The 25416-nt window shown below is 39.3% G+C and overlaps 1 protein-coding gene across 1 annotated transcript in view; it reads left to right on the top strand.

Moving 5' to 3' along the window:
• ANO4 (anoctamin 4) overlaps positions 1-25416 on the top strand; it is a 411426-nt gene that overhangs the window by 168288 nt on the left and 217722 nt on the right. The window contains 1 exon segment of the mRNA XM_017887290.1: positions 13299-13493. Coding sequence (XP_017742779.1) covers positions 13299-13493 — 195 coding nt within the window.

The raw sequence follows: 25416 nt of genomic DNA on the forward strand, positions 1-25416 counted from the left end.
CTGAACCTTCACCACTGGGGGCATGCTCTTCTCCTCCATCTCTACCTATGAGAAATTTACCCAGCAGTGAGGCTTAGTGACAGTACCCTCCACTCTCTTTGTGAAGCCTTACCTGGTAGCCTTTCCCCAAACCCTGTAAGTCAGAGGTCAGCAAACTACAACCCACAGGCCAAATCCAGCCCATTGCTTAGTTTTATAAGTTTTATTAGAACTCAATCACACTCGTTCATTTATGTATTGTCTATGGCTGCTTTTGGGTCTGCAATAGCAGAGTTGAGTAGCTGCAACAGAGACCATATGGCCCACAAAGCCCAAAATAAATTATGCTCTGGCTCTTTACAGAAAAAAATGTGTGGACCCCTTTCCCCTTTTGGAGATTACATAGTCTACCTAGTGCATCTTTGACATCTCCTTCTGTTAGACTCACTTCTGCACAACTTTTTTCCTGGCAAGAACGATCTCTTCTTGTAGACATAGATTCTGCCTTTATCATCCTCGTTTCTGTCCTTGGGCCTAGCAGGGGTAGGTCTCCATAGTTGTTGGGAGCAATGGATTACTCTGTAAAAATTTTTTTTAAACTACATTTTGCTCACTTGGCTAAGTGACCAAAATCTTATATAAAGCAGTATTCCCTTTAGGGGTTTAGTGCTTGTCATTTGATGTTTCTGGTAGTAAACCATTTCATGTTTCACTTCGAGAAGCACTTTTTTGACTGCCAAGATAAGCTGCAAAATTGGGTCCAAGGATCTTAAGAAATAATATTCCTAAGCCATTTAGGCAGCTCACTTGGTGATCTCATTTAATAAGTGGTCCACTGAAATATAGGATTGCAGAGTATACTTTTTCATGATGCATGGGTTTCACCATGTGAAGTAGATACCTAGTTCCTACTCAGCTGTTTTTGTTGACTACCTAGGGTGTGATAACATTTGACCATGCTATTCTCTTATGAAAAATGCCAAATAGTTAAATTTGTTTTGGGAAAACCAGAGATGCCTCTCTTGCTCCTAAAGGAGAAACTAAATGACCTTGGGTTTCTTTGTTTTTTGTCTCTCTCTAAAACCCAGGAAGTATTGATGTCATGTCCTCCTGCGAAGTGAATTAGCTGTCCTTGCCTTTGCTGCTTTAGTACTGGGAAATGCCTGTCAGACAGTGAGCTCATGAGTGCAAGGACTCTGTTTTTTAATTTCTGAATCCTCAGTGTTTGGCACAGAGAAAGCTCTTGACAAATATTTATTAAATGAATAAATCAATAAATAATTGAAGATCTCAGAAAGAACATTTTTCCCAAGGTATTACTTTTAAACCATAAACTTAGAATTGCCTACTTCTCTCTAGTTCGCATCCTTAAATGTCTCTTGCGAGAATTTCCTGTTGTGATGATATAGTTTATGTCTAGCTGTGGGAGGTCAAGGGTGGGCTACATTGTGCCTAAGTCTACAGAACGCAAGGAAAACCCTTAAACTTTTGTGAGGTGACAGGAAATCAATATCTGCTCCCTAAGTATTTCCCTGAGTGAGAATGTAAAGGGTTAAGATAAATTTTAAGTATCACAGGGTGAGACAAAGTGAGAAATTCAGGATTTAGATTGGCATTCAGAGCAGGGAGGGAGAAAAAGATGACCCAAATTGACACAAAATGAGAAAATCTTGAGAAATAAAGGTAAACGGTAGCAAATGTGATGTATTTGAGAACCTTACAAGGAAGTTTTCAGTATGTTCCAGTTGATTTATAGGATGTAGAACCATTAAGTGTTAAAATGGAAAGGGGTGGATTTCCAAGACGCTCGCAGTGAGGGTTCAGTTAGGAATCAGAATCCCAACAAACAGATTTTAATAAAGAAACTTCTTATGTTACAAAGGAATGGCTGGGTTATGGAAATTAACAAGAGATGGTGAAGCACCCAGGGTCTAGCAAGGGTGAGGAGCCTTTATAAAACATGCCTCAAGAGGCAAGGGCAATATTGGAGCCACTCAAGAACAGGAGCCATGGGAAAGGGGCTACCCAATAGAGGTATACGTTGCAGAGGGCTTTCCAAATGGCTAGGGTCCTCACAAGTATTAACACAGGAAGGGAGCAGGGAAGAAGTAACTCAGCCTCTCTTTCCTCCCAACCATTAGCTCCTTCTTGTGCCTCCATTGGCTGAGGCCAACTGGAGGCCCATGAGGGAGCCCAGGTGATGAAGGAGTCACCTTCCCAGAACACAAAACAGGTGGAGAATGGATCTGAAGGAGGTGGAGGCCCACAAAACATCACCAGCACAGGGACCATCTCCAGCCTTTCAGTTTACAAATGAGGAAAATGAGGCCCAGGCTAGGAGAAATGAATACCTTGGAAATTCATCCCTTTCAACCTTAACACTTAATGTTCTGTATCCTCATAAATTCAGTGCTCACATGACAAAGACAATCAATAAGGACTGACTGAATAAGTAAATGGAAGAATACATGAATTTGAAGAATAAATGAATTTTTTGCATTATAAAATCCATTTTTCACCAACATGTTTGCTAGATAGCATTCTGACATATCAGTGGACCATAATATATTTAACTATTGTGCTATTAACAGTTATTTTTCTAGTTTCTAATATTGCTATAATGATAATAATTATTATAGTTATGTCCGTATTAATTATAATTATGATACTGAGTACTATTTATTGAGTATGTCAGGCACCATGCTGTGTGAACACATACTTTTTTAGCCCTTATTATGAATATTTGAAATATGAATTTGAACTCCCATTTTGTAAAAGAGGAAATTGAAGCTCACATAGTAACTCAATCATAACTCATCAGAAGTTCCACAGCTACTACAAGATAGACCCAGAATATGCACCAATATCCATTCAACACAAAAGTCAATCTCTCTATTGCTTCCCTATGTTATAAAAAAGTTTGAGTGGAACATTTTCTTACGTAACTCTTAATATGTCTTATTTTCTTGAGATAACTTCCTAGAAGTGGAATTATTGGGTCCAAAGAGATAATGCTATTTTTAAGTAGTAAGAAATAACATTTAGTTGCAATTTGAAATATATTAAATACTTGTGAGAGAAACCTTCTTATATAGGTATGAAAGTTTTAGTTTTATCTAATGATCTGATTGCAAATGGTGAGATAGCCATATCTGAGAGCCCCTGTTTTCTTATGTTTTTACCAGCAGTGAATAGTATCTTTTTTTAAATAGCCTCTATTTTTTAGAGCAGTTTTAGGTTCACAGCAAAATTGACTGCAAAATACAGACATTTCTTATGTATCTTCTGCCCCTACACGTGCATAGCCTCCTCCATTATCACCTTCCAACACCAGAGTGGTACAATTATTACAATTGATGAACCTACATTGACACATCATCACCCAGAGTCCATAGTGTGTATTAGCATTCACTCTTGGTGTTCTACATTCTGTGGGTTTTGACAAATTTATCACAATGTGTGTGCACCATTATAGCATTAAACAGAGTAGTTTTATTGCCCTGAAAATGCCTTGTGCTCTGCCTGTTTCTCCCTCCTTTCTTCTTTCCTCATGGCAACCGCTGATCTTTTTACTGTCCCCATAGTTTTGCCTTTTCTAGAATGCCATATAGTTGGAATTATGTACTATGTAGCCTTTTCAGACTGGCTTCTTTCACTTAGTAATGGTTCTTGAACATTTAAGGTCAGTGAATGGACACTTAAGGTTCCCACATGTCTTTTTATGGCTTGACAGTTCGTTTTGTTTTAATGCTAATAATATTGCATTGTCTGAATGTACCACAGTTTATTTGTCATTTTCCCTACTGAGGGACATCTTGGTTGTTTCCAAGTTTTGGCAATTATGAATAAAACTGCTGTAAACATTCCTGCGCAGGTTTCTGTGGGAACATAAGTTTTCATCTCACTTGGGTAAATACCAAGGAGCATGATTGCTGGATTGTATGGCGAGAGTATGTTGAGTTTTGTAAGAAACTGCCAAACTCTCTTCCAAAGTGGCCGCACCATTTTGTATTTCCACCAGCAGTGAATGAAGGTTCCTGTCGCACTGTGTTCTTGCCAGCATTTGATGTTATTAGTGTTTTTGATTTTCACTATTCTAACAGGTGTGCAGTGGTATCTCACTGTTGTTTTAATTTGCAATTAATTACCCAATGACATCTACATTATTTTTTAAGATTTATTTTTATTTTAATATTTTATTTATGTACTTATTTTCAATTAACAAATAAAAATTGTGTATCTTTATCACATATAATAAAGTTTTGAAATGTGTATGCATTGTGGAATAGCTAAATCAAGCCAATTAATACATATGTTATATCACATACTTATCAATTTTTATGGTGAGAATGCTTAAAATTACTCTGTTAGTGATTTTAAAGAATACAATACATTGCTATTAAGTATACCCACTATTTTGTATAATAGATACCCAGAACTTATTTATCCTGTCTAAATGAAATTCTGTATCCTTTGACCAACATCTCCACAACTGAGCTCCACCCCACAGCTTTTGGTAACCACCATTCTACTCTCTGCTACTTACGAGTTCAAAATTCCACAAATAACTGAGATCATGGGGAGTTTGTCTTCCTGTGCCTGGCTTATTTTACTTAGCATAATGTCCTCCAGGTTCATCCATATTGTTGCAAATGACAGGATTTTCCTTGTTTTTCTTTCCTTTTTTTTTTTTTTTTTTTTTTGAGACGGACTCTTGCTCTGTCGCCCAGGCTGGAGTGCAGTGGCACGATCTCGGCTCACTGCAAGCTCTGCCTCCTGGGTTCACGCTATTCTCCTGCCTCAGCCTCCCAAGTAGCTGGGACTACAGGTGCCCACCACCAGGCCTGGCTAATTTTTTGTATTTTTAGTAGAGACAGGGTTTCACCGTGTTAGCCTGGGTGGTCTCGATCTCCCGACCTCGTGATCCACCTGCTTCGGCCTCCCAAAGTGCTGGGATTACAGGCATGAGCCATGGCGCCCGGCCCCTTGTTTTTCTTTTCAAGGGTGAATAGAATGTCTTTGAATATATCCACCACACATTTTGTCAATTTTTCCATTGATAGATACTTACATTCCATATTATGGCTGTATTTTGGCTGTTGTGTCTAAAGTTGTAGTGACCATTGGAGTACTGGTATCTCTTGGACATATTACTTTCATCTCCTTTGGCTATATACTACATTTAAAGAGTTTTAAATCACTGTTTATGAATTTTTAAAAATCTCAGGTTATTTTCACTGTAGATGGGCTTGTGGGGGTGAGGAAAGGAGAGTGGGAAGGCTAAGCTATTCAAGGTTGTCTTCACTGACCACTTCCCCTTACTCATCCCCTCTTCCAAGGTCTCAGCTTATCTCCCAGGGACTGAACACCCTCCAGACAAAATCAACGTAACAGAAGTCTGGCATTTGAGAATATTTGAGTTTAGTTACCTGTAGTCTTCCCTAGGTATCCCTAGAAAGATTAGTTCCTGGATAACCACCTCCCTCCCTTCCCCAGATACCAAAATGCTCAAGTCCCTTATATGAAATGGCAAAGTATTTACATATTACCTATGTACATCCTTCCATATACTTTAAATCTCTAGATTACTTATAATACCCAGTACAATGTAAATGTTATGTAAATAGTTGTTATACTATATTTTAATATTTATTTTCCTTTATTGTTGTTTTAATTGTATTTTTTTTTTCTGAGTATTTTCTATCCGAGGTTGGTTTAGTCCACAGACATGGGACCTGCTTATCTGCAGGTCCCATCTGGAGGGCCAACTGTACTTTGTTTGGTGCCTGCCCTGCTGGCTCCCTGCCATCCCCGGCACCCTCCGTTTCTTTCTGGAACTATTTACATTAGTGTCTACTGTGAGTTAGGCATTGTGATAGGCATGAAATAAGGCACAGTCCTGGCCCCGCGTTCATGGGACAGATATGCAGACAGTTACAGTACAGGTGGGTAGGTCTTGGTGTAGATATGTAGCAGATGCTAACAGAGTGCAGAGGAGGGGCATGTGAACTGAGGATTCTGGGGATGCTTGGTAGAGTTGGAGGCTGGGAATAATGGGATTTCTTCAGAAGGGTGATGAATGAGCTGATCTTAGAAGAATATATTGGATTAGGGCTATGAAAGAGAGCATTTCAGGCAAGAAGGAGGATTTTTTTTTTTTTTTTTTTTTCATGAACTCACTACTTAAGACCAAACTGTAAGCACCAGCACTGTTTCCTTTTCACCTTATGGAGACCATTATTGGAGCTGTGTTCATCAAGTCTTTTCTATGAACCAACAACCCCAAATCCCAGTGGTTCATACCTAGAAACATTTGTCTTTTTATTCAGGGTTTTTTTCAGGCAGCTGTTGTTTGCCTGATATTGGCTAGTTTGAGTGAGGCTTGGTCCAGGTTGCAGATCAGGTTTGAATTTGCTCTTGTGTCTCCTTCTGAGACCCGTGGCTAGCTGGGACATGTGCTTTTTATGATAATAGCAGAAGCAAAAGAGACCAAGCCTAAACCACACAAGCACATTTTTGCTTTCATCTGTTTGCTAATATCCCCTTGGCTAAAGCAAGTCATAATGGCCAAGTCCAAAACCAATAGAGCAGAGAATACACCTTCCCTCTCTATTGGGAAGTACTAACAAGTCACATGGCAGAGGGAAGGTGTGAATTACGAATCAGGGGCAATAATCTACTCTGCCACTGTGGTTTCCTGAAATGAAGTCCTAATAGAATTCGGTCGCAGGGGGAATAAAAGGGAGACTCTCACTCAGCCTCAGCAACAGGAAAGAAAGTAAGTTACAAAAAGTCTGTAAAGAATCTAGAGGAGGATTTGAAGGAGAGAAAGCACCAATAATCTAACTGCAGCACTTTATTTGAATTTAAGTAATGCTGGTCAAACATTCTTACAGGCCCTTACCCTTTCTGATCTATAAATTCTTCATATAGATGCTGAGCCAAAGGTTAGATCTAGAAAATATTATATCTAGTCCTTAGCATTTTGGTTTCTTTTCAGTGTGCTTAAACGCTCAGTTAACGTGGCTTTAGACATAATTATAACAGAATTACAAATGAAAGCATCTTGGCAGAAAGTTTTTCCTGGCTTTGATGTGTTGGTACTGCCAGATTTTTGTGACATGCTGATGCTAATCTGTCAAATAGCCTGACACAAAGTGAGAAGAGAAATAAAAGGAGGCACGACAGGGCCAAGGACCTGGTGTGGTGGAGGATGGTTGGACAGTAGCAAATTCTGTCATCAGCCCTACTGAGACTAAGCAACACCCTATCTTCAGGTCTCTGGGTCGGGCAAGGGGGTCCTACATGGGATAGAGCTCATACCACTCTCAGAAATGCACCTACTTTCAGTTACCCACCAATTCTGATGCTCAATGCTCCTCCGAACCTGTTTTCTATGGGTCCACTGGAGCTCACTTAACTAAGATAGCACAAATTCTGCCCCACTCATGGGAACACACCTAAGCTAATGACACATGAGGTGCTTCCTCTTCTGCATGTATTCCTATGTGTTTGAGCTTTTTCCTCCCTCGGATGCGAGAGGGTATCAGTCTGTTTTACAAACATTTTGTCAAGTGTCCTTTGAGCCACATACGAGAGGATATTAGAAAGGCTCCAGAAAGTTTGGAAAAGTAAATTCAGACCTGAGAGTAACCAAGAGAGTTCCTACCTTCCTTCTGGTCATTGTTCCAGGAAGTTGAAGCACTGGATTTACCCTCCACTTTGTAGTTAAAGAGGAAACTAGAAGTAAATAGTCCCTTCTACAAGGTTTATTTATTTATTTATTTTTTAAATTAAGAATAGATGAGTCTTATGTTTTGTGTGTGGTGGTGACATTCAAAACATAGTTTTTCAGTGTTTTGAAAAGTAATTTACCTAAGAAATGACAGGAAGAGTAATGCAACACGTAGACAGCATTGCTGCGAGTTGTAAAACATTGACAGAACAACAAATGTTCCTGTGGCATAGAGTCCTTCTGAATCACAGAAATGACATTTGGATGAAAGCAAATCATTTTTACACATGCACACTGCTAACTGTGCAGTAAAGCCAGAAATAGTATACCTTGGAAGTGGGCCAGAGAGAAAGAACACCTAAGAATTTTATGTTTTCAGAAAATTTTCACTTTTAGGCAAGATTTTGAGAAGTAAAGAAAATATTTGAGAGCCTTAAAGAAAATATGAGCTTTGATTTTTTTCTTTTCTTTTCTTTTCTTTTTGAGATGGAGTTTTGCTCTTTGCTGCCCAGGCTAGAGTGCAGTGGTGAGATCTCAGCTCATTGAAACCTCCGCCTCCTGGGTTCAAGCGATTCTCCTGTCTTAGCCTCCCGAGTAGCTGAGCTTACAGGCACCTGCCACCATGCCCAGCTAATTTTTGTATTTTTAATAGAGATGGGGTTTCACCCTGTTGGCCAGGCTGGTCTCGAACTGCTGACCTTAGGTGATCCGCCCTTCCTGGCCTCACAAAGTGCTGGGATTACAGGCATGAGCTACTGTGCCCGGCCTTTGATTTTTATTTATTAAAATATTAGTCATTGTGTTCTCATGTAGTCATCAAGTGTTTGGAGAGAAAACTCAGACCAAGCAGGAAATGTAGGCTTGATGTTTAGGAGACAGAGTACAGTGGGAGGCGTGACTTGGGGAGCTGATCACACAGAGATTACAGATGGAGATATGGAGTGCATAAGATCCCCAAGGATGGACAGGATGGAGAGAAGAAAAGGCCAAAATCAAAACTTTGGAAAATGCCCACTATGGTGGGCTGATAATGGCTCCCAAATATCTGTCCACATTCTAATTCCCAGGACCTGCAAGTGTTACCTTATTTGAAAAGAGTCTTTGCATATGTGATTTAGTTAGGGATCTTGAGATAGGGAGATTATCCTCAGTTATCCAGGTGGTCTCTAAATGTCACAACCAGCATCCTTATAAGAGAGAGGCAGAGGGAGATTAGACACAAACACTGAGAAGGTGATATAATAACAGAGATAGAGATTGGAGTGATGTTGTCACAAGGTGAGGAACATCAAGGAATGCTGGCGCCGATGAGAAGCTGAAGGAGGCAAGGAATGGATTCTCCCCACAGCTTCTGTCTGCCTTTCTGGAGTCTTAATGGGCGTACAGATGTTCAGCTTGCACTTCTGTGGAAACAGGGAACATACAGCAGTGGCACAGAGCCCTGGTGACACTGTGGTGTGAGACACCTGGCCTCCAGAACTGAGATGATAAAATCCTGTTTGAACCCATCCTGGTTGTGGTAATTTGTTAAATTGGGTCTTGGGAACTAATCCCACCTTTGGGAACAGGAACAGAAAGAGTTTAAAAAGGTAAGGAGAGGTAGCAAGAAGCTTAAGTGTCATGAAAACGAAAGCCAAAGCAAGAGTTTAAAAACAGATGAGCAGAGGCAATAGTGTAAACGCTAGAGCCTAGAGCCTAATGGGTAAAAACGAAGATTGAGGAGAATCATTGATATGATAGAAGCTAATGATGGCAGCTAACTTGTACTGAGCACCCATTATGCTGGACATTGCCATAAGCACTCTGCAGATATAAACTCAATTCTCACAAAACCCTATGAGGTATGAATTGTTGTTACCCCATTTTACAGGTGAAAAAACTGAGGGAAAAGTTTAAATAAATGCATTAAGTAACATAGGTAGTAAATGGCGTGGCCAAGATTTGAGCCGAGAATTCTGGCTACAGCATCCACCTTTTAGCCACTACTTTGTACTAACCTCACCTTATCCCCCAAGGTGTGTGTTTCCCAAGTTCTGACTTTGGGTCTTTTATCAAATAAGGTAGATGATGTGTCTCAACAGGAAAAAGTATTTTTGTAATGATTATTTGAGGTGGAAAGGAGGAAGATGAGAAACTTTACATCACCTGGGCCCCATCTTCTCAGCTGAGTTGGAGAGGAAGCTATCTGATGAGGCTGAGGAAGGCAGCTAAGTTTCTGGCCTCAGGGAGCCTAGGAAAGATGGTGAGGATACAATAAAACAGGAAGCACTAAATGAAAAATTTGCTGCACAGGTAAGTGTGCTCAGTGTTATTTCCTTGACTGACTTTTGCCACTGTACCATGTCTATGTCCATGGTGTCTGCACCATGTAGCGTGCAAAGTGCAGAGGGAAAAGGGACTGAAGGAGGATCATCACTCCACACCTGCCCTATGGAAGGTACTTTGTTCAGATATGATGAAGGAATCAGAAGACTGCACAATGTGACCTTTGTCATTAGAGACTCTTGAACGTTTGAGAAATGGACCATCCATGTACTCGCAGATGAATGAGAGTTCAAGAGCATTACATGATAAGAGCTAATTGCAAGATTAGAGACTGTAGTGGGTCAGAGGAACTGAAGTGTGTCAAGGGGAAGGTACAGCTCTAGATAGTTCTTACTAAGGTCTTTGTCAGCTGATCAAGAATCAGGAGGACATTTCAGCCTGGATGATGCCATGGGTCAAGCATGAGAGAGGGGAGAAACGATTCCTTAAGAGCTTAGGCCAAAGGACTCCCAACATTCTGTGCTTCCAATCTATCCCCCACCCAGGATAGATTTCTGTTGAGTTACTGTTCAGAACCACTGCAGGCTTAAAACAATGAGTGTTTATATTGGTATTGAATCCATTAGACTGCATGGTATAGTGGAAAAAGACAAGGTTAAAATATCAGTTATTCACTTTGTTGCGTGACCTTGGTCAGGTAACTTCTCGAGCCTCAGATTTCCCATTTGTAAAATGTAGATACCAATTCTCAGTCTCTTATGGTTGTGATGATACATTAATGGGATAATGATCAATATCTAGTGTAGTGCCTGACATTTAATAGATAGTGTCAACAATTTTTTTAGACTAAGAACAAATTGGATAATGTAATTTATTGACTGACAATTCATTTCTAAAGATGTGACTTCAGAATGTTCTATAAATGTTAACATTTTCAAATGCCTGGAGTATATTTTCTATCTTGCATACTAGCTATTTATTTACAAATCTCTCTTTCTCTCATTGACTTAGCCCTTGTGTGAGGAGAGCTCTTTTAGGCTAGACCCTTTATCTGTACTTTGAGGACCTTTAATTCCTAGAGGAAGAACGTGGATTTTTCTCAGGCATTAAAGATTCCTTCCAAATTTCCATGTAACATACCCATTTTCCTCATATCTATCTTCTCCTGGTAATATTCTTGAATTATTTTTTATTTTTAACATTTTTTTGCTATGATCTACATTCTTATATTAAAAAAAACAATTTCAAGTACCTATGCCATTTATTTCCATGATATAATTTCTATTCTCATTTACGTCATTTTGTGCTTCCTTCAGAAAAGTTATATAAAAGCTAAAAGTGCTGTGCTGAGTCAGAATCCTGTTCTCCTCAGCCCAATAAGCCTCTGCAAAAAGGAAAAGAAGAAATGTTTTCAGGAGAGCAGTCTATTTCATATTTGCAGACTGAGAGTGCATGTGTCATCTGATGTTGACTTAAAATCTCTCCCCTTCCCTTCATCTGTCACCCACAAGTCTGTTTGCATTCTTCTGGAGTCTTGATGGGTCTACAGATGGTTCAGTTTGTACCTCCGTGGAAATGGGGAACATGCACCAGTGGCACAGAGAATGGTGGAGTGGAAGAAAACCACTCCACCATGATGTGGATGATGCATATGGTTGATGCTGTGGTGTCTGTCTTACTTATGGAGAGAGACCTCTGGGAGTAGAAGGCTCATACTTGCCTAGGCACCTGAGCATCAGAGTAGGGCATGCATTGCCCGGGGGCAGCTTGCCAGCCTATCTCCCAAGGGGCCACCCAGCATGATAGTCCTAACCTAGGTGAATCTCCTGAGACCAAGGCTTAGGCTCACAGCACTGTGGGCTTAGAAACAACATCTTGGGGACAGACTCATACCAAGCAATTCATGTGGAGGTAGATGTATGAAAGCCCAGGATTTCCATCTGTTAGCTCACACTGAGAACCCTGGCTGCCAGGTAGACAGGAACACTAGTGTGAAAACTCTCTTCCTGTACTGGAAGCCAAATCCTAATCCGTAGGTTATCTGGTGAGTACTGTTGGAATGAGGGCAGTTAAATGGATAAAGGAAAGTAAAATCATGTATGTCAGGACTGTCTGGTGGTGCAACTAGAATTCTTGAGCTTAGCCTGTTTCTTAGATGAGCGCTGCCTATGTTTATTACACTATTTGTTTTAATGATTTCCTGGCTGACCAAGCCCTAATCTGATTTGAGTCATCCTTCCTTAAGATTTGCTAGAGTTTACAAATTGGCCCAGGTCATATCCTCTTTTTCCCCTGGGAAAATTTAAGGTGACCTTTCTTACCTTTGACATGACCTATGACTGTCGATTTTGCAGTTTACCTCTTAGCAGAGTTGTTATTTTCCTTGTTTCTGGATTTTTAGTAGACTTCTTATTGTAGCTCTAAAATAATTTTTAATTCTCTTTTTTATTGGTATTTCTTAGCAAGAATTCTTCTGTAGTGAAGAACTTTCCCTCATCAACTAATAAAAAATGCCTAGTAAAGGAAAGGCAGGATAAATGCTTGCTTTATTCCCTTTATTAATTTTCTGAGTAATGAGTTGGTATCTTAGGAACCTCCAATGGTGATCAATGAGTGTTTTAAAACAATACACATTGAACTCAGTATTTCTTTATATAGTTGATATGCATCAGTAGATGGAGTCCATATTAATGATGTAATCTATGTAAGCTGATGTAATCAATACTTTTGAGGAGATTGACATGATGTCTGGAATTTGCTTTAAATACTCCAGTATCTAAAAAGCAAACCAACAACAAAGGGAGTGGAATCGATGAAAAAGGATTAGAAAAGCCTTGATATTTGTTGACACTGGTTGATGAGGACATGGAGTTCATTATACTATTTGTTTTGCTTTTGGTATGTTTGAAATATTTCTGAATACAGTAGTTCTCAAGATGCATATAATTCTAAGGTTATCAAGAGTATAAATGTGAGTTCAGCCAACGACTTGTGAATCTTGTGGAGAAAGTTCTTGATTTTTGTTGAAATTCCAGATACCCCAACAGTAGTTCTTAAGCCCTATTGCTTTGGCAATAGCATGCCAAATATGTGCGTATATTCCCAGCATTTTGGAAAGAGCTTTTATAAGAATCTTCAGATTTGACTGATTGGATCCTGATTCGTAACAGTCTCGTCTTGGCAACTAAGGATGTCTACTTTTGAGTGATGCATACCTTAAGAATTTGAAACATGATTGCTTCTGTTCTCTGGACTTCATACAAGAACGTAACAGCCTTTTAGCCATTCTGAAGTCTAATGGTGCCATTTCTCATTCCAGGTTTAAGTTTATCTATTCATGGGGCTGAAAAGTGTTTGCAAATCCATCAACGGCGAAGTGTGGCAAGCCACCCAGCGTCACGTCGTCGCCTGCCTGTGGTCAGGCATTCCTCACTCCCACCAGGCAGAAGGTCAATAAAAATGGAGGCGAGCTCTTCTGGAATCACTAATGGAAAAACCAAAGTCTTCCACCCAGGTGATGCATGGGGAAGTTCAACGGGGACCCATTTCAGCAGCAACCTGACCACAGCCTGCCTTATATTTTTATTATGTAATTATGCCATACTTTCAGCTAAGCTTGCTTTTGTTAGGAGTCTTGTTTTATTTCCCCTTCTCTTCGCCTCAGTCAGTGGTAAATATCACCAAGACAAATAAGAGGGGAGAGAGCTTGATGGATCAGAGAAGGTTGAGGCTATGTGCACAGTGATAGAATCTAAATGAAACTCAGAGTGCTTAAACTCTTTCTCAGTTCAGGAAAGCTCATTATATAATAAAACAAAATAGATATTTGGCTGTTTTCCTGATAATTTGTCCTAAGATTGCTCAGGAAAAAAATCAAGCCAAAAAACACCCACACTTTGAAACCTAGGTTATCTGTGTTGGCTTGTCCACATCCTCCTGAGATCATGAGAGAAGACTGGAGTCATTATATTGTTTTAAGTCTTCTGGGAAGCATCTGTGATCTCTTTAAAATATTAAAATGATTCTACATTAAAGGAAGTAAAAACATTTTATGTGCTCATTTGGGGGAAAAGCTCATTTGTGTATTCATTCATTGATTGAACAAATATTTATTGAGTGCCAGCTACATGCTAGGCATTGTTTTAGGTTCAAGGAAATATCAGTGACCAAGGCAATGTTCCTGCAAAATGACTTTATAGAAACATCAATTGCGAGAGAATTCATAAGTCATTTAGAACAACTCTCACCCAATCCTGATTCCTCTCTGTAATGTCCTACTGAAGCCAAGCCTCCATCTCTACTCGTGTCACCCCATCTTCTCGTGTCACCCCATCACATAGCAGCATGTTAGGAAACATGTAACCTTGTTTCCTAACCCACCAAGAAACACCAGGGCCATTGGGCATGAATTACTGGAAGTCCCTTATCCTCTCTTCAAATGTATTGCTCTTTACACATCCTTCCCCACTTTCCTCCGGTTTTCAGAAGATGAGGGGCCTCCTACTGTCTTTGACCAAGCCTTCACCCATGACCTTTAGTCAGGAAAATGTGTCCTCTTGTTTTTGTCTCTTTCACCCCTCCACGCTGCTAGCTGTTTACCCTCAGTCTGTGAAAAGGCTCAACCTTCTACCATTCTGATCATTTGACACTGTATCCTTTTCCCTCTTCTGCCCCTTTGCCCTCCTCCCTTCCAAGCCAAACTTCTGAAATTATAATTTACTTTTGATTGCTCTATTGTATCGAGAGCAACCAACACAATCTGGTTTCTAGCTTCTGCATTCCATCCTGGCTGCTTTTGAGGCCCTCAGTGACCTCCTTTTATCACAATGTAGTATATGCTTGCCAGACTTTCCTGAGGCACCAGACCAAGGTGGATAACCCACTTGTTCCCCAAACACTGTTCCCTTGGCTTCCATGACAATCTTAGGGTTCTCCTCTTATTTCTCTCACATGTAACTTTCCTGGTTTCTCCCACTCCAGCATCTCTCTCCTCCTCTTGTCTCCTTTCCCAGGATGTACCAAATCCAGAATGATTCATCTCTACTCCTGATCAGTTACTGTGCTTGTTCTGTTGATTACAGGGTCCAGTTCAAACCTCTTAGCATGTTAAAAACAAATGCCTTTTGTGATCTGGCCCCTACTGCTCTTCACCCTTCATTTTTTGCCCTCATCTTCCTTAAGCTTTATTACTATAGTATGTCAATCAGGGTTCAATCAGAAAAGCAAAACCAGTAGATAGTATGTACTAGAGATTAATTACAAAGAATTGGCTTTCATTGTGGGAGATGGCTAGGCAAGTCTGAATTCATGAGTCAGGCTATCTGCAAGGGCAGGCTGGAACTCTTGGGCACAGCTCTTAAAAGCTTCAGCTCTGCTTTTAAGGCTTTTCAACTGACCTGGATTATCAAGGAGAATCTCCTTTACATAAAGTCAACTGACTATGAACTTTAATTGCATCTACAAAACACCTTCACAGCAACACTAGATTAGTGTTCATTGAATAACTGGAGACTGTAGCCTGGCCAAGTTGGCTCATCAAATAGACCATCACATCTGATTATATCAATGTGCTTTCACTTCTCTAAATATGTGATGCTGTTTCATGCCTCCCAACCTTTGCTCCTGCTGTTCTTTCTTCCCAGGATGCCCTGGTTTTGCCCTGTTATCTTTGAACATGTCAAAATTACTTGTCTATCTGTCCACTGAAAGAACTGTAAGGGCAGGGATTCTGGATTATTTATCTTTGTACTCCCAAGAAATATTTGTAGGGTAGGGCTGAACAAAACCTTCATTAACTGTGTTTTAGACTACTACAATAGCTTCTGAATTTTTCTGCCTGCCTTTCTTTCAACAAGTACCTGATTTACATCAGTAAACAAAGTAGACACATAGCTTTGTGTGTCTATGTCCTTGGGGAGTTCACATAGCAGCTGCAAGAGATAATAAATAAATATATTAAATCGACCAACTGTGTAGTCTATATTATAGTTATATATAAGCCATACATAATATATAGTGTTTAGGGAAAGGATAAGTATTATGGATAAAAGAAAAAGTAGGGGAAGAGGGTAGCATGTTGTAATATTAAACATGGTGATCAGGGTAGGCTGAGTCATGAAGATGTGTAATCACTGACTAGAAGTTTCTGAGACAGCCATGTGGATGTCTAAGCAACTTCATTCCAGCAGAGGGACAGTTAGTGGACAGCTTGTAGGGTAAGGGTGAGTCTGGCGGTTTGAAGAACAGTATGGAGGCTCCTAAACTTGAAGTGGAGTGAGTGAGGTGGGGAATCATCTCAGTGAGGTCGTAGGGACTAGATCGGGCAGGACCTTATAGACCATTGTAGGGACTTTGAGCCCTATGTGAAAGAAAGCTCTTACAGGGTTTTGAGCAGAAGAATTCCATAATTTGATTTATATTTTAATAGGATGTAATATAGACTATGGGGAGAGTAGATTATAGGAGAGGATAAAAGGAGAAAGATCAGATAGGAGGCCTCCAGAATGATCCAGTGGAGAAATGATGGTAGCTCTGACTAGGAAAGGCAGAAGTGCTGGTGAGAATTTAGAGTCTGGATATATTTTAAAGCTGGATATATTTTAAATCCTGATGGATTGGATGTAGGGTAAGAGAGAAAGAAGAGCAAAGGATGACTGAAAAGTTTTTTTGGCCTGAGTAAAATCAGCTGAGATGGAGAAGGCTGCAAGAGAAGCAAATTTGGTGAGTTTGAGTGCAAAGGTGGGGCTGAGCTCAGAAGTTTGATATTGAGAGCTGGCAAGATATTGTGGGTGGTAGTTTGACCTCCCTGTCTGGAGTTTGAAAGATGATTGGTCTGTGAAAGAGATATAAAACTAATAGTTGTTGACATATAAGTGCTATTTAAAGACATGAGATTGAAAGAGATGACCAAGGGAAGAAATATAAATGTAGAAGGGAGAGCATCAAGGGCTGAGATCTGGGACACTCCAATAATAAAGGGTCAAAGAGGACATGAACCACCAGTAAAAAAGGCCAAGAAAGAACCACCAGCAAAGATGGAGAAAACCCAGAAGTGCCACATCTCAGAAATTACAAAAGTTTATCAAGAAGAGAATAATGGTTTTCTAGGTTAAATGTTGTTGAAAGTCAAATAAGATGAGGACTGAGAATTAGTCATTGATTTTAGTAAAGTGGAGGTCAATGGTAATTTTGTTAAGAGCCGTTTTAATGGAGTGGTGGGGATGAAACCTTGATTGAAGTGGATTTAGGGGAGATGAGAAGATATAAATTAGATGCTCTGAATATAGGCAACTTTTTTGAGCAGTTTTGCTATGAAGTGTAGTGAAGAAATAGGGCAGCAGCTGGAGGAGAAGTAAGGTCAAGAGTTTCTTTTAAAAATAGCAGCTATCCAGCAGATAATGTATGGTGTTCGAGAGAGGGGAAAATTTGTGATGTGGGCATCAGTAAGAGGTTGAGAGCTATGCACAACAGGACCATGGATAGTTTATCTGTGATAACTGGTGGGAAGGAGGAGTATGTAGATATTGGCAGGTATGCTGAGGGTCTAATAAGTTCTTTTCGTATGTTGTCAGCTTTATCTTTAATGTGAGAAGCAAGGTCATCTCTGAGAATGAGCATGGAGCCACAGGGAGAAAGAGAGAGAGAAAGAAAGATATGGAGAGGGAAAATATGTTTGCCAACTTACATTAAAGAGGATTTGAGATTCATTGTCATGAAACTAAAGTAGGACTAGTTATCATCATTGTGTAGCTTTTAATTTTGTATAGCTGCATGAGTAAAGACATAGAGTTGGTGGTGAGTTGTATTTGAACAGGAGTGTGGAAAGGAAGTAGGAAAGAGAGAAAGGGAATTGAAGGTGCATGGAAGGGAGTGATGATAGTGATTCATTTTGTGATTTGGTAAAGAGAGTACAAGATATCAAGGGAATGAAGTACAATGAAAAGTTGGTAGGATCAATTGGTTGAAGTTTCCAGAGGGTTCAAAAAAGTGTGGGGATTAGGGTAATAGAAGGAGGATCTGGAAGGATAAGAGAGGTGATGAGAGAATGGAATGTGTGGCACTAACATGGTGGCACATATCTTAATAACATTTATTTAATTTTATTATAGTAATATCAACACAAAATGCTGTTACTGGTAATGACACGGCTTAGGCCAAGGTACAAAATAAGGAACTATAAAGGTTAGAGGGCAAGATCACTGAATGAAAAAATTCCTAGGGACTGAGAGACCAGGATGTGAAAAGGATTGAGTTAAGAATTGAGTAGTTTTGGGAAGAATGATAGGCCAGTCGTTAACTTTATTGAGAAATAAGGGAATGTGATCTGGCAGGTAGCAGGAGAGTACAGAGATAAAGGGTAGAAGATGATGTAATGTAACAACCTGAGATTCAAGGCTGAAGGTGTTTAGGCAAGAGGGAAGAAGAATGTCTGAAGGTGGATTTGAGACTCAAGAAATCCTCCTTCAGATGCGTTGGTGCCAGGGCTGTTGGAGAAAAACAGTTCTAAGTGAAAGAGCCACAGGGAAGCGTGACCTCTGGGAAGATCCAGGTTTTCCTTAGAGCAAGAAGGTGAATGGGGCAATCTGAGAAGAGATTGGTGATGTTCAGAGAATTCTGGAGAGTCCAGTGGAAGGTTTTAGATGTTGGACAATTGTCTTCAGTGGTTCTCTCTTATTTAATTTTCCAGACAACACCAAGGTTCTCCTTCAGAGAAGATAATTAGTATCAGTCCTCCTATTCTTAAAATTATTATGGGCTATCCAGAAGGAAATGCAGCCTTGTGAGCCCAGCTTTTCAAGCCCTCTCCAAGTTACCCTCTCCCTACTTTTCCAGGCTTATCTCACTTTACACTGTCATTATCCATATTATTCAGCTTCAGCCATCCACAGCCCTTTTACTATTTCTCAAGTAGGCTTTTACTCTTCCATTTCTTTGCCATTGCTCAAGCTCCTCTTTCATCTTGGAATATCCCTTCCCCTAATAAATGTCTGCTAACCCCTCTCATTCCTCAAAATGTAACTTAAATTCTGCTTCCTCCAAGAAGCTTTCTAGATCTTATAGTCAGAATTGTTCCCCTACTTCCCCACGCTTCCACAGAACTTAGAAGCCTTATCAAAGTCCATCTGTTTCTATGGTCTCATAGCTCTCCCAGAAGGCTGGAACTCTCCTCAATTCATCTTTGCATCTTCTGTCACTCCTAACATCATGCATTATCCCTAGTAGGTTCTTAATAAATGATTATATGTTGTTTGTCAAAATCTGTTCTACTCACCAGATACAAGTTAGCACTTTGAAGTTATATGGCATAAATCTTACTCTTCTTTCATATGACAATCCTTCAGTTATTTAAAAAACTCATCCCTAGCTATTTTCCAGGTGAAACATTTCCTGGTGTGTTCAATGCTTCTTTGAATGACATGACATTCAACTTCTTTACCATTGCACCTTCTCTGCTCTTAGAAATATTCTTGTTTCATTGCTATCTCTTTGAAAATGCAGTGCCCAGAATTGAGTATTCGGTTAAAGTCAAATGCAGGCAGTGTAGATTCAGTCTTTCCTTTCCTTTAATTGATATCCTGTGTTGATATTACTACAATACAATTAAATAAATGTTATTAAGATATATCCTTATGGTGTTTTATCAACGTGGGCTAATTCAGCCCACATTGTGACTTAATATCTCAAGTATCTTCCCTCACCTTAAAAATACATCACTTGGACAGGTATGGTGGCTCACACCTGTAATCCCAGCACTTTGGGAGGCCAAGGCAGGTGGATCACCTGAGGTCGGGAGTTCGAGACCAGCCTAACCAACATGGAGAAACCCTGTCTTTAATAAGAATACAAAAGTAGCTGAGCGTGGTGGTGCATGCCTGTAATCCCAGCTACTTGGGAGACTGAGGCAGGAGAATCCCTTGAACTCAGGAGGCGGAGGTTGTGGTGTGCCAAGATCGCGCCACTGCACTCCAGCCTGGGCAACAAGAGTGAAACTCCATCTCAAAAAACAAAAACAAAAACAAAACAAAACAAAAAAATCACTTTACTTATCTACCTATCATTTTATCATAGATCCTTAAACCCTACATATGTCGAGTATTGGTTGAAAATATAAATAAAGCCAATCCTCTAGCCTAGAATTATAATTAAGAAAAAATATATTAAGTTACAATTAGAAACTTGTTATTTAAAAAAGTATTTTTAAAACATATTATTCTGGCAAGGTAGCATATGATTTCAGTTCCATTCCGTTTATTTTTAGTGTACTTGCACAAATGCATCATAGTTCTCTGTTGGGAGATTATGGAAGTGCTCTCAAACTGAGTTTCTTATTTGCAGTGAGTCATAGATCTTAGAAGCAGCTTGGGCAATTTAGTCATATTGAGGCCTATTAAGTCATCCATCTATTTTTTACAAAGTTAATAATCCCTGTTCCCAAAGTGCTCTCTAAGGCCCACTCAGACTGGTTACTAAGTACAAAAAGAGAGAATTTGGGAGTCTTGTAGATTTTCTGTTCCATCTGCCTGAACAGTTTCAGTTTGTTTATCCCCCTTTGAGTTTACAAACATTTCTGAGTGCCTACTGTTTACTAACAAGCATTTATTGGGAAGATGCGCTCCTTGGAGCATTTTGAAATGGTGCAGAACTCTATTAAATATGGGTCTTAAGGCTCTCAGTCATGTCCAAGAGGCAATCAGTCAGGGTTATTTGTAACCAACAAGAGAAACTAATCATTTAATCCAAAGAAGGAATTTAAATTTGAAGAATGTGGATGGAAAACCTAAAGAGCCAGCCTTGGAAAAGGAGTAGAGAAATCAAGAATAACTATTTGATTAGAATAGAATATCTTCCATTTGACGATCTGGAATGACTGAATTCTTACCAGTTTTTCTAGTTTTGCATCGTTTGGCTCATGTTTTGAAGATTTAGGAGGATAGTTCTATTGGCTATGCACCTTTCCCTTGGTTGGATAGACAGTCATGAGACAAATGATAGGACAGAAGACCTCTCCCTTCAGCCTTCACCGTGGGAGGGTAGGACCCCTTGATTTCTTTTGCCACCTTGACTACACACAGTGAGGGAGAGGGACTTCACCAAAAGGAAGTAGAGGTGATGTTAGGAAACAACTCTATGTGGAAGAATGCCCGCTACAGGGACATGTGCTTAAGCTGCTATGATAGAAGTCAAACTGTATTAAGGGCTAGAACAGAGAAATAAATAAGGTTATGGGAGCATAACCTTATTATGCTGAAGAGAATTTAGAAAGACTCATAAGACACATGGTCTACCAATTTGACTTTGAAGGCCAACTAGGATTTCAACAGGAGGAAGAGGCATGACCATTTAGATGCAGGAAAGAGCATAACGATAGGAACAGTGAATTATACTGGTTCTGAAAGCAAGCTTTATCGTTAAGTGTTTAAAAGCTAGATATGTCACCTGATGGCTATTACAGCCTTGGACAAATTACTTAATTTCTCTGAATCTTAGTTTATACATCAGTAAAATGAAGAAATTAATACCTACCTTATAGTATTAGGGCTGCCAAATTAAATACAGTGTTCCCAATTAAATTTAAATTTCAGATAAACAAGTATTTTTGAAAGTATGTCCCAAATATTGCATACGACACATATAATAAAAAATTATATTGTTTGTTTGAAATTCAGACTTAGCAGGACATCATGTGTTTTAATGTATTTTATCTGGCAAACCTACATAGCCTCATTATGGCAATTAAATAATTTGTGAAGAATGTCCAGTTTGATTTTTGGCACATACTTGGTGTTCAGTAATAAATGGTTGATAAATAAAGAAATCATTTTTCTTGTCACCATCATGATAAGCAAAATTCATAACCCTGAAAGTACCTATACCCCTAGAATCCTTGTTATCTCAGTCACCACTTCATTTAGCAGTTTCCCAGTTAATTTGTGCTAGAATACCAAAAAGATGGTCTCCCATTATGCTCTAAAATTACAGAAGCCATTCATCTTCATCTCGTATTTGTATGGTTTCTCTTTCCTACTGATTGTTTCAATTCTTTCTCCTGTTTATCGATTTCATTTTGACCTTACCCTTTAGACACTAATAATTAATGAATATTATTTTCTGCTTCCTTTATGGACCAATAATGTAAGTGGTAAATAGTACTAGGTTTGGGACTATAATTTAAGAGTCAAGAGCAGAGTAAACAGAGGCACTGATTTTGGGTTTTTTTAGTTTGAAACTATAAAGCTTAGTGGATATAGATCAAATTATCCCAGCTAATGACTATGCAATATAAAATAGAATTGGAAGCTTTCTGAAATCTAAAATACCTCTTCTATTGCTTTTTCCTTATCTGTTAGGCACATGATACAATCCTAGAGAAGTGTCATTCATCACAGAATATGTCCTTTAGTCTCATTTAGAATTTGTAAAATAATGTTTTGCCGATATGTGTCATTCCCAAGTAATTTCTAATACAGTTTCTTTTATCTCACTTTTTAAAACGTATGGCCCTTTCCGCATTTATGCATGATTATTGTTCCCTATGAATCTATCTAGTATTTAAATGTTAGGATATATTGATTTTTCCAGGAGAGAAACATTAGGATTTTGTTGTTTCCAGAAGGCTAGAATGATTAGTACTGTCTGTATACTTAGGCATTAAATTTGATAATAATAAAATTATAGCTACAATATATTAAGCTCACTACCATATTCCCAAACTCAAAACTGTTAAACTGATTTTATTCATTATCATTGTGTCTAATATAATATTATATTATTATATATAATATTCTCGTGCGATTTTCCTTATTTTATGGGTGGGGAAACTAAGGCATGAAGAAGGGTAAGTACCTTGCTTAAGGTTATACAGCCAGTAAATGGTGAAGGCAAGATTCTAGCTCAAGTGTTCTTATTCTCTCATTTAATATGCTATTACTTTCTTCTTCAGACAACTTGGCAGAAACATTTCTAGTAAATTAGCATAAAAAAGCCTTAGAAAATTTAAATTAAAAACCCTGCAGTAGCTCAAACCTTAGCATAAGAAAACCATACTGAAGAAGGGACCAGTTAGGTTCTGTTGAATGCATGTGTAATCACCTTCACAGTTTATTATTTCTTTCAATGTAAGTGATGTTCCACTTTGTAGCTTCTCTTTTTGGTCTACTATGCTCTGGACTTTTGTTTTTTCATCCTCCCTTTTTTTGTGATTGTGTTATAATAAAATTCATTCCTATTTCCCTGAGTTTCAAAGATTACTTTCTGGAACCAATGTCAAGGCCTGGTCTCAAGTTAGGGAACAGACCATCTCCTGTTTCTCCCTTTAAAGAGTAGTACCAGAGGCTGTGGGAAGAGGGAGAGGAGAGGACCATTAAGGAGAGACTTTTAAAAGAAGAAGGACAGCCAAGAGAGACTTGTCCCTAGTTCTGCCAAGAGTCAAGATAAATTCATGCTTTAGGGAAACAAAAATAAGGAAAAGATAAATATATGGCCAATCTTTAGAATGATAACAATCATGATACTACAACCCTACATTTACTTGATAATTCTGTTGTTTCCAAAGGGCTTTCACAAATTTTTCTCCTGCACTTCATTTAATCCTCATAGCAGCCTGTGAGGTGGAATTACGCCTATTTTACTATGGCACAGGAAGTGAAGTTACTAACTCAAAAGTACAAAATTAGCAATTGACAGACCCCGACTAAAACCCGGGTATTTAATTTCTTATGGGGCTGGACGCAGTGGCTCATGCCTGTAATCCCAGCACTTTGGGAGGCTGAGGTGGGCAGATCACCTGAGGTCAGGAGTTTGAGACCAGCCTGGCCAACATGGTGAAACCCCGTGTTTACTAAAAATACATAAATTAACCAGACATTGTAGTGCAGGCTTGTAATCCCAGCTACTAGGGAGGCTGAGGCAGGAGAATCGCTTGAACCTGGGAGGTAGAGGTTGCAGTGAGCCGAGATTGCGCCACTGCACTCCAGCCCGGGTAACAGAGCAAGACTGTCAAAAAGAAAAAAGAAAAAAAAAAAAAATGCTGAGGCAGGAGAATCGCTTGAATCTGGTAGACAGAGGTGGCAGTGAGCTGAGATTGTGTCACTGCACTCCAGCCTGGGTGACAGAGCGAGACTCCATCTCAAAAAAAAAAAAAAAGTTATTCTGGGTGTTTTTTCCATGTTGTCAACTTTTTTTCTTGAAGATGAGTGTTAGCTGAGAGTGAAATTTTGGGGGCTTTCTATCCCCTTTTCTGAAAATAGACACTTTATTGAGAAGTGTGGCTGAGGTTTGCTTATAGGATCTAAGGAACCTGGCTGCTCTCTTGTACAGAACTGAAGCATGGATGAGATAATCAGTCTTCCTGTTTGTGAATGGATTTTAGGGGTGGCTGGAAGATAAAATTGTATGGAAAAAGTGGCAAGGGCTACTTTGGACTTCTGTTTTATTTCTCATTGCATTGAAGGTGAATGTGGTGGCTTTCAGAACAGTTAGTGCTGTGGTTTAGAAATAACACTCTAATTATCCTTCATTTGAATCTCTTCCTCTTTAAGTGGGTTTTTTTAGATGTGTGATGTGAGTTTAGTCAATAGGTGGGGGTGCTTAGGAAAACAAGCTATTTTGGTCTTTGGCAAATGTGAGCATTGGTATCTGTGTTCCTTGCTATCATTTGCTGAGAAACAAAATTATTTTTTTTTCTAAAAATACATACCACATTCTTCTCTTATTTGCATTTGCTTTTCATTTTACTGAGGGACATATACATACACATTTTGATCTATAGGATGCATTTAGAGGGAATTTTCTGAAAAATCATTTTACAACCTTTTGAGCACAGAAAGTGAATGAAGAAGAGCCATAAAAAGGCAGCCACAAAGAAAAGCAAATGATTAATTTCTGGAAAAGAGCATTGTGTTTTGTGGAATTTAAAACTGCTTCTTCTGCCTGAGGCTATTTCAAATAATTTTATATTTTAGAAACTTGCAGAGATTTAAGTACAGCAATGCGCCCCTTATCCATAACTTTATTTTTCATCATTTCAGTTACAATAAGAATTCTGAGAGAAAGACAGAGAGAAATTGTTCTATTTTACCATTATTGTTGTAATTGTTCTATTTTGTTATTAGTTATTGTTGTCAATCTCTTTTTTTTTTTTTTTTTTTTTTTTTTTTGAGACGGAGTCTCGCTCTGTCACCCAGGCTGGAGTGCAGTGGCCGGATCTCAGCTCACTGCAAGCTCCACCTCCTGGGTTTACGCCATTCTCCTGCCTCAGCCTCCCGAGTAGCTGGGACTACAGGCACCCGCCACCTCACCCGGCTAGTTTTTTGTATTTTTTAGTAGAGACGGGGTTTCACCGTGTTAGCCAGGATGGTCTCGATCTCCTGACCTCGTGATCCACCCGTCTCGGCCTCCCAAAGTGCTGAGATTACAGGCTTGAGCCACCGCGCCCGGCC

This window comes from Rhinopithecus bieti, unplaced genomic scaffold (genome assembly GCF_001698545.2).
Source record: "Rhinopithecus bieti isolate Rb0 unplaced genomic scaffold, ASM169854v2 scaffold_15133, whole genome shotgun sequence".
In the NCBI taxonomy this organism is placed as follows: Eukaryota; Metazoa; Chordata; class Mammalia; order Primates; family Cercopithecidae; genus Rhinopithecus; species Rhinopithecus bieti.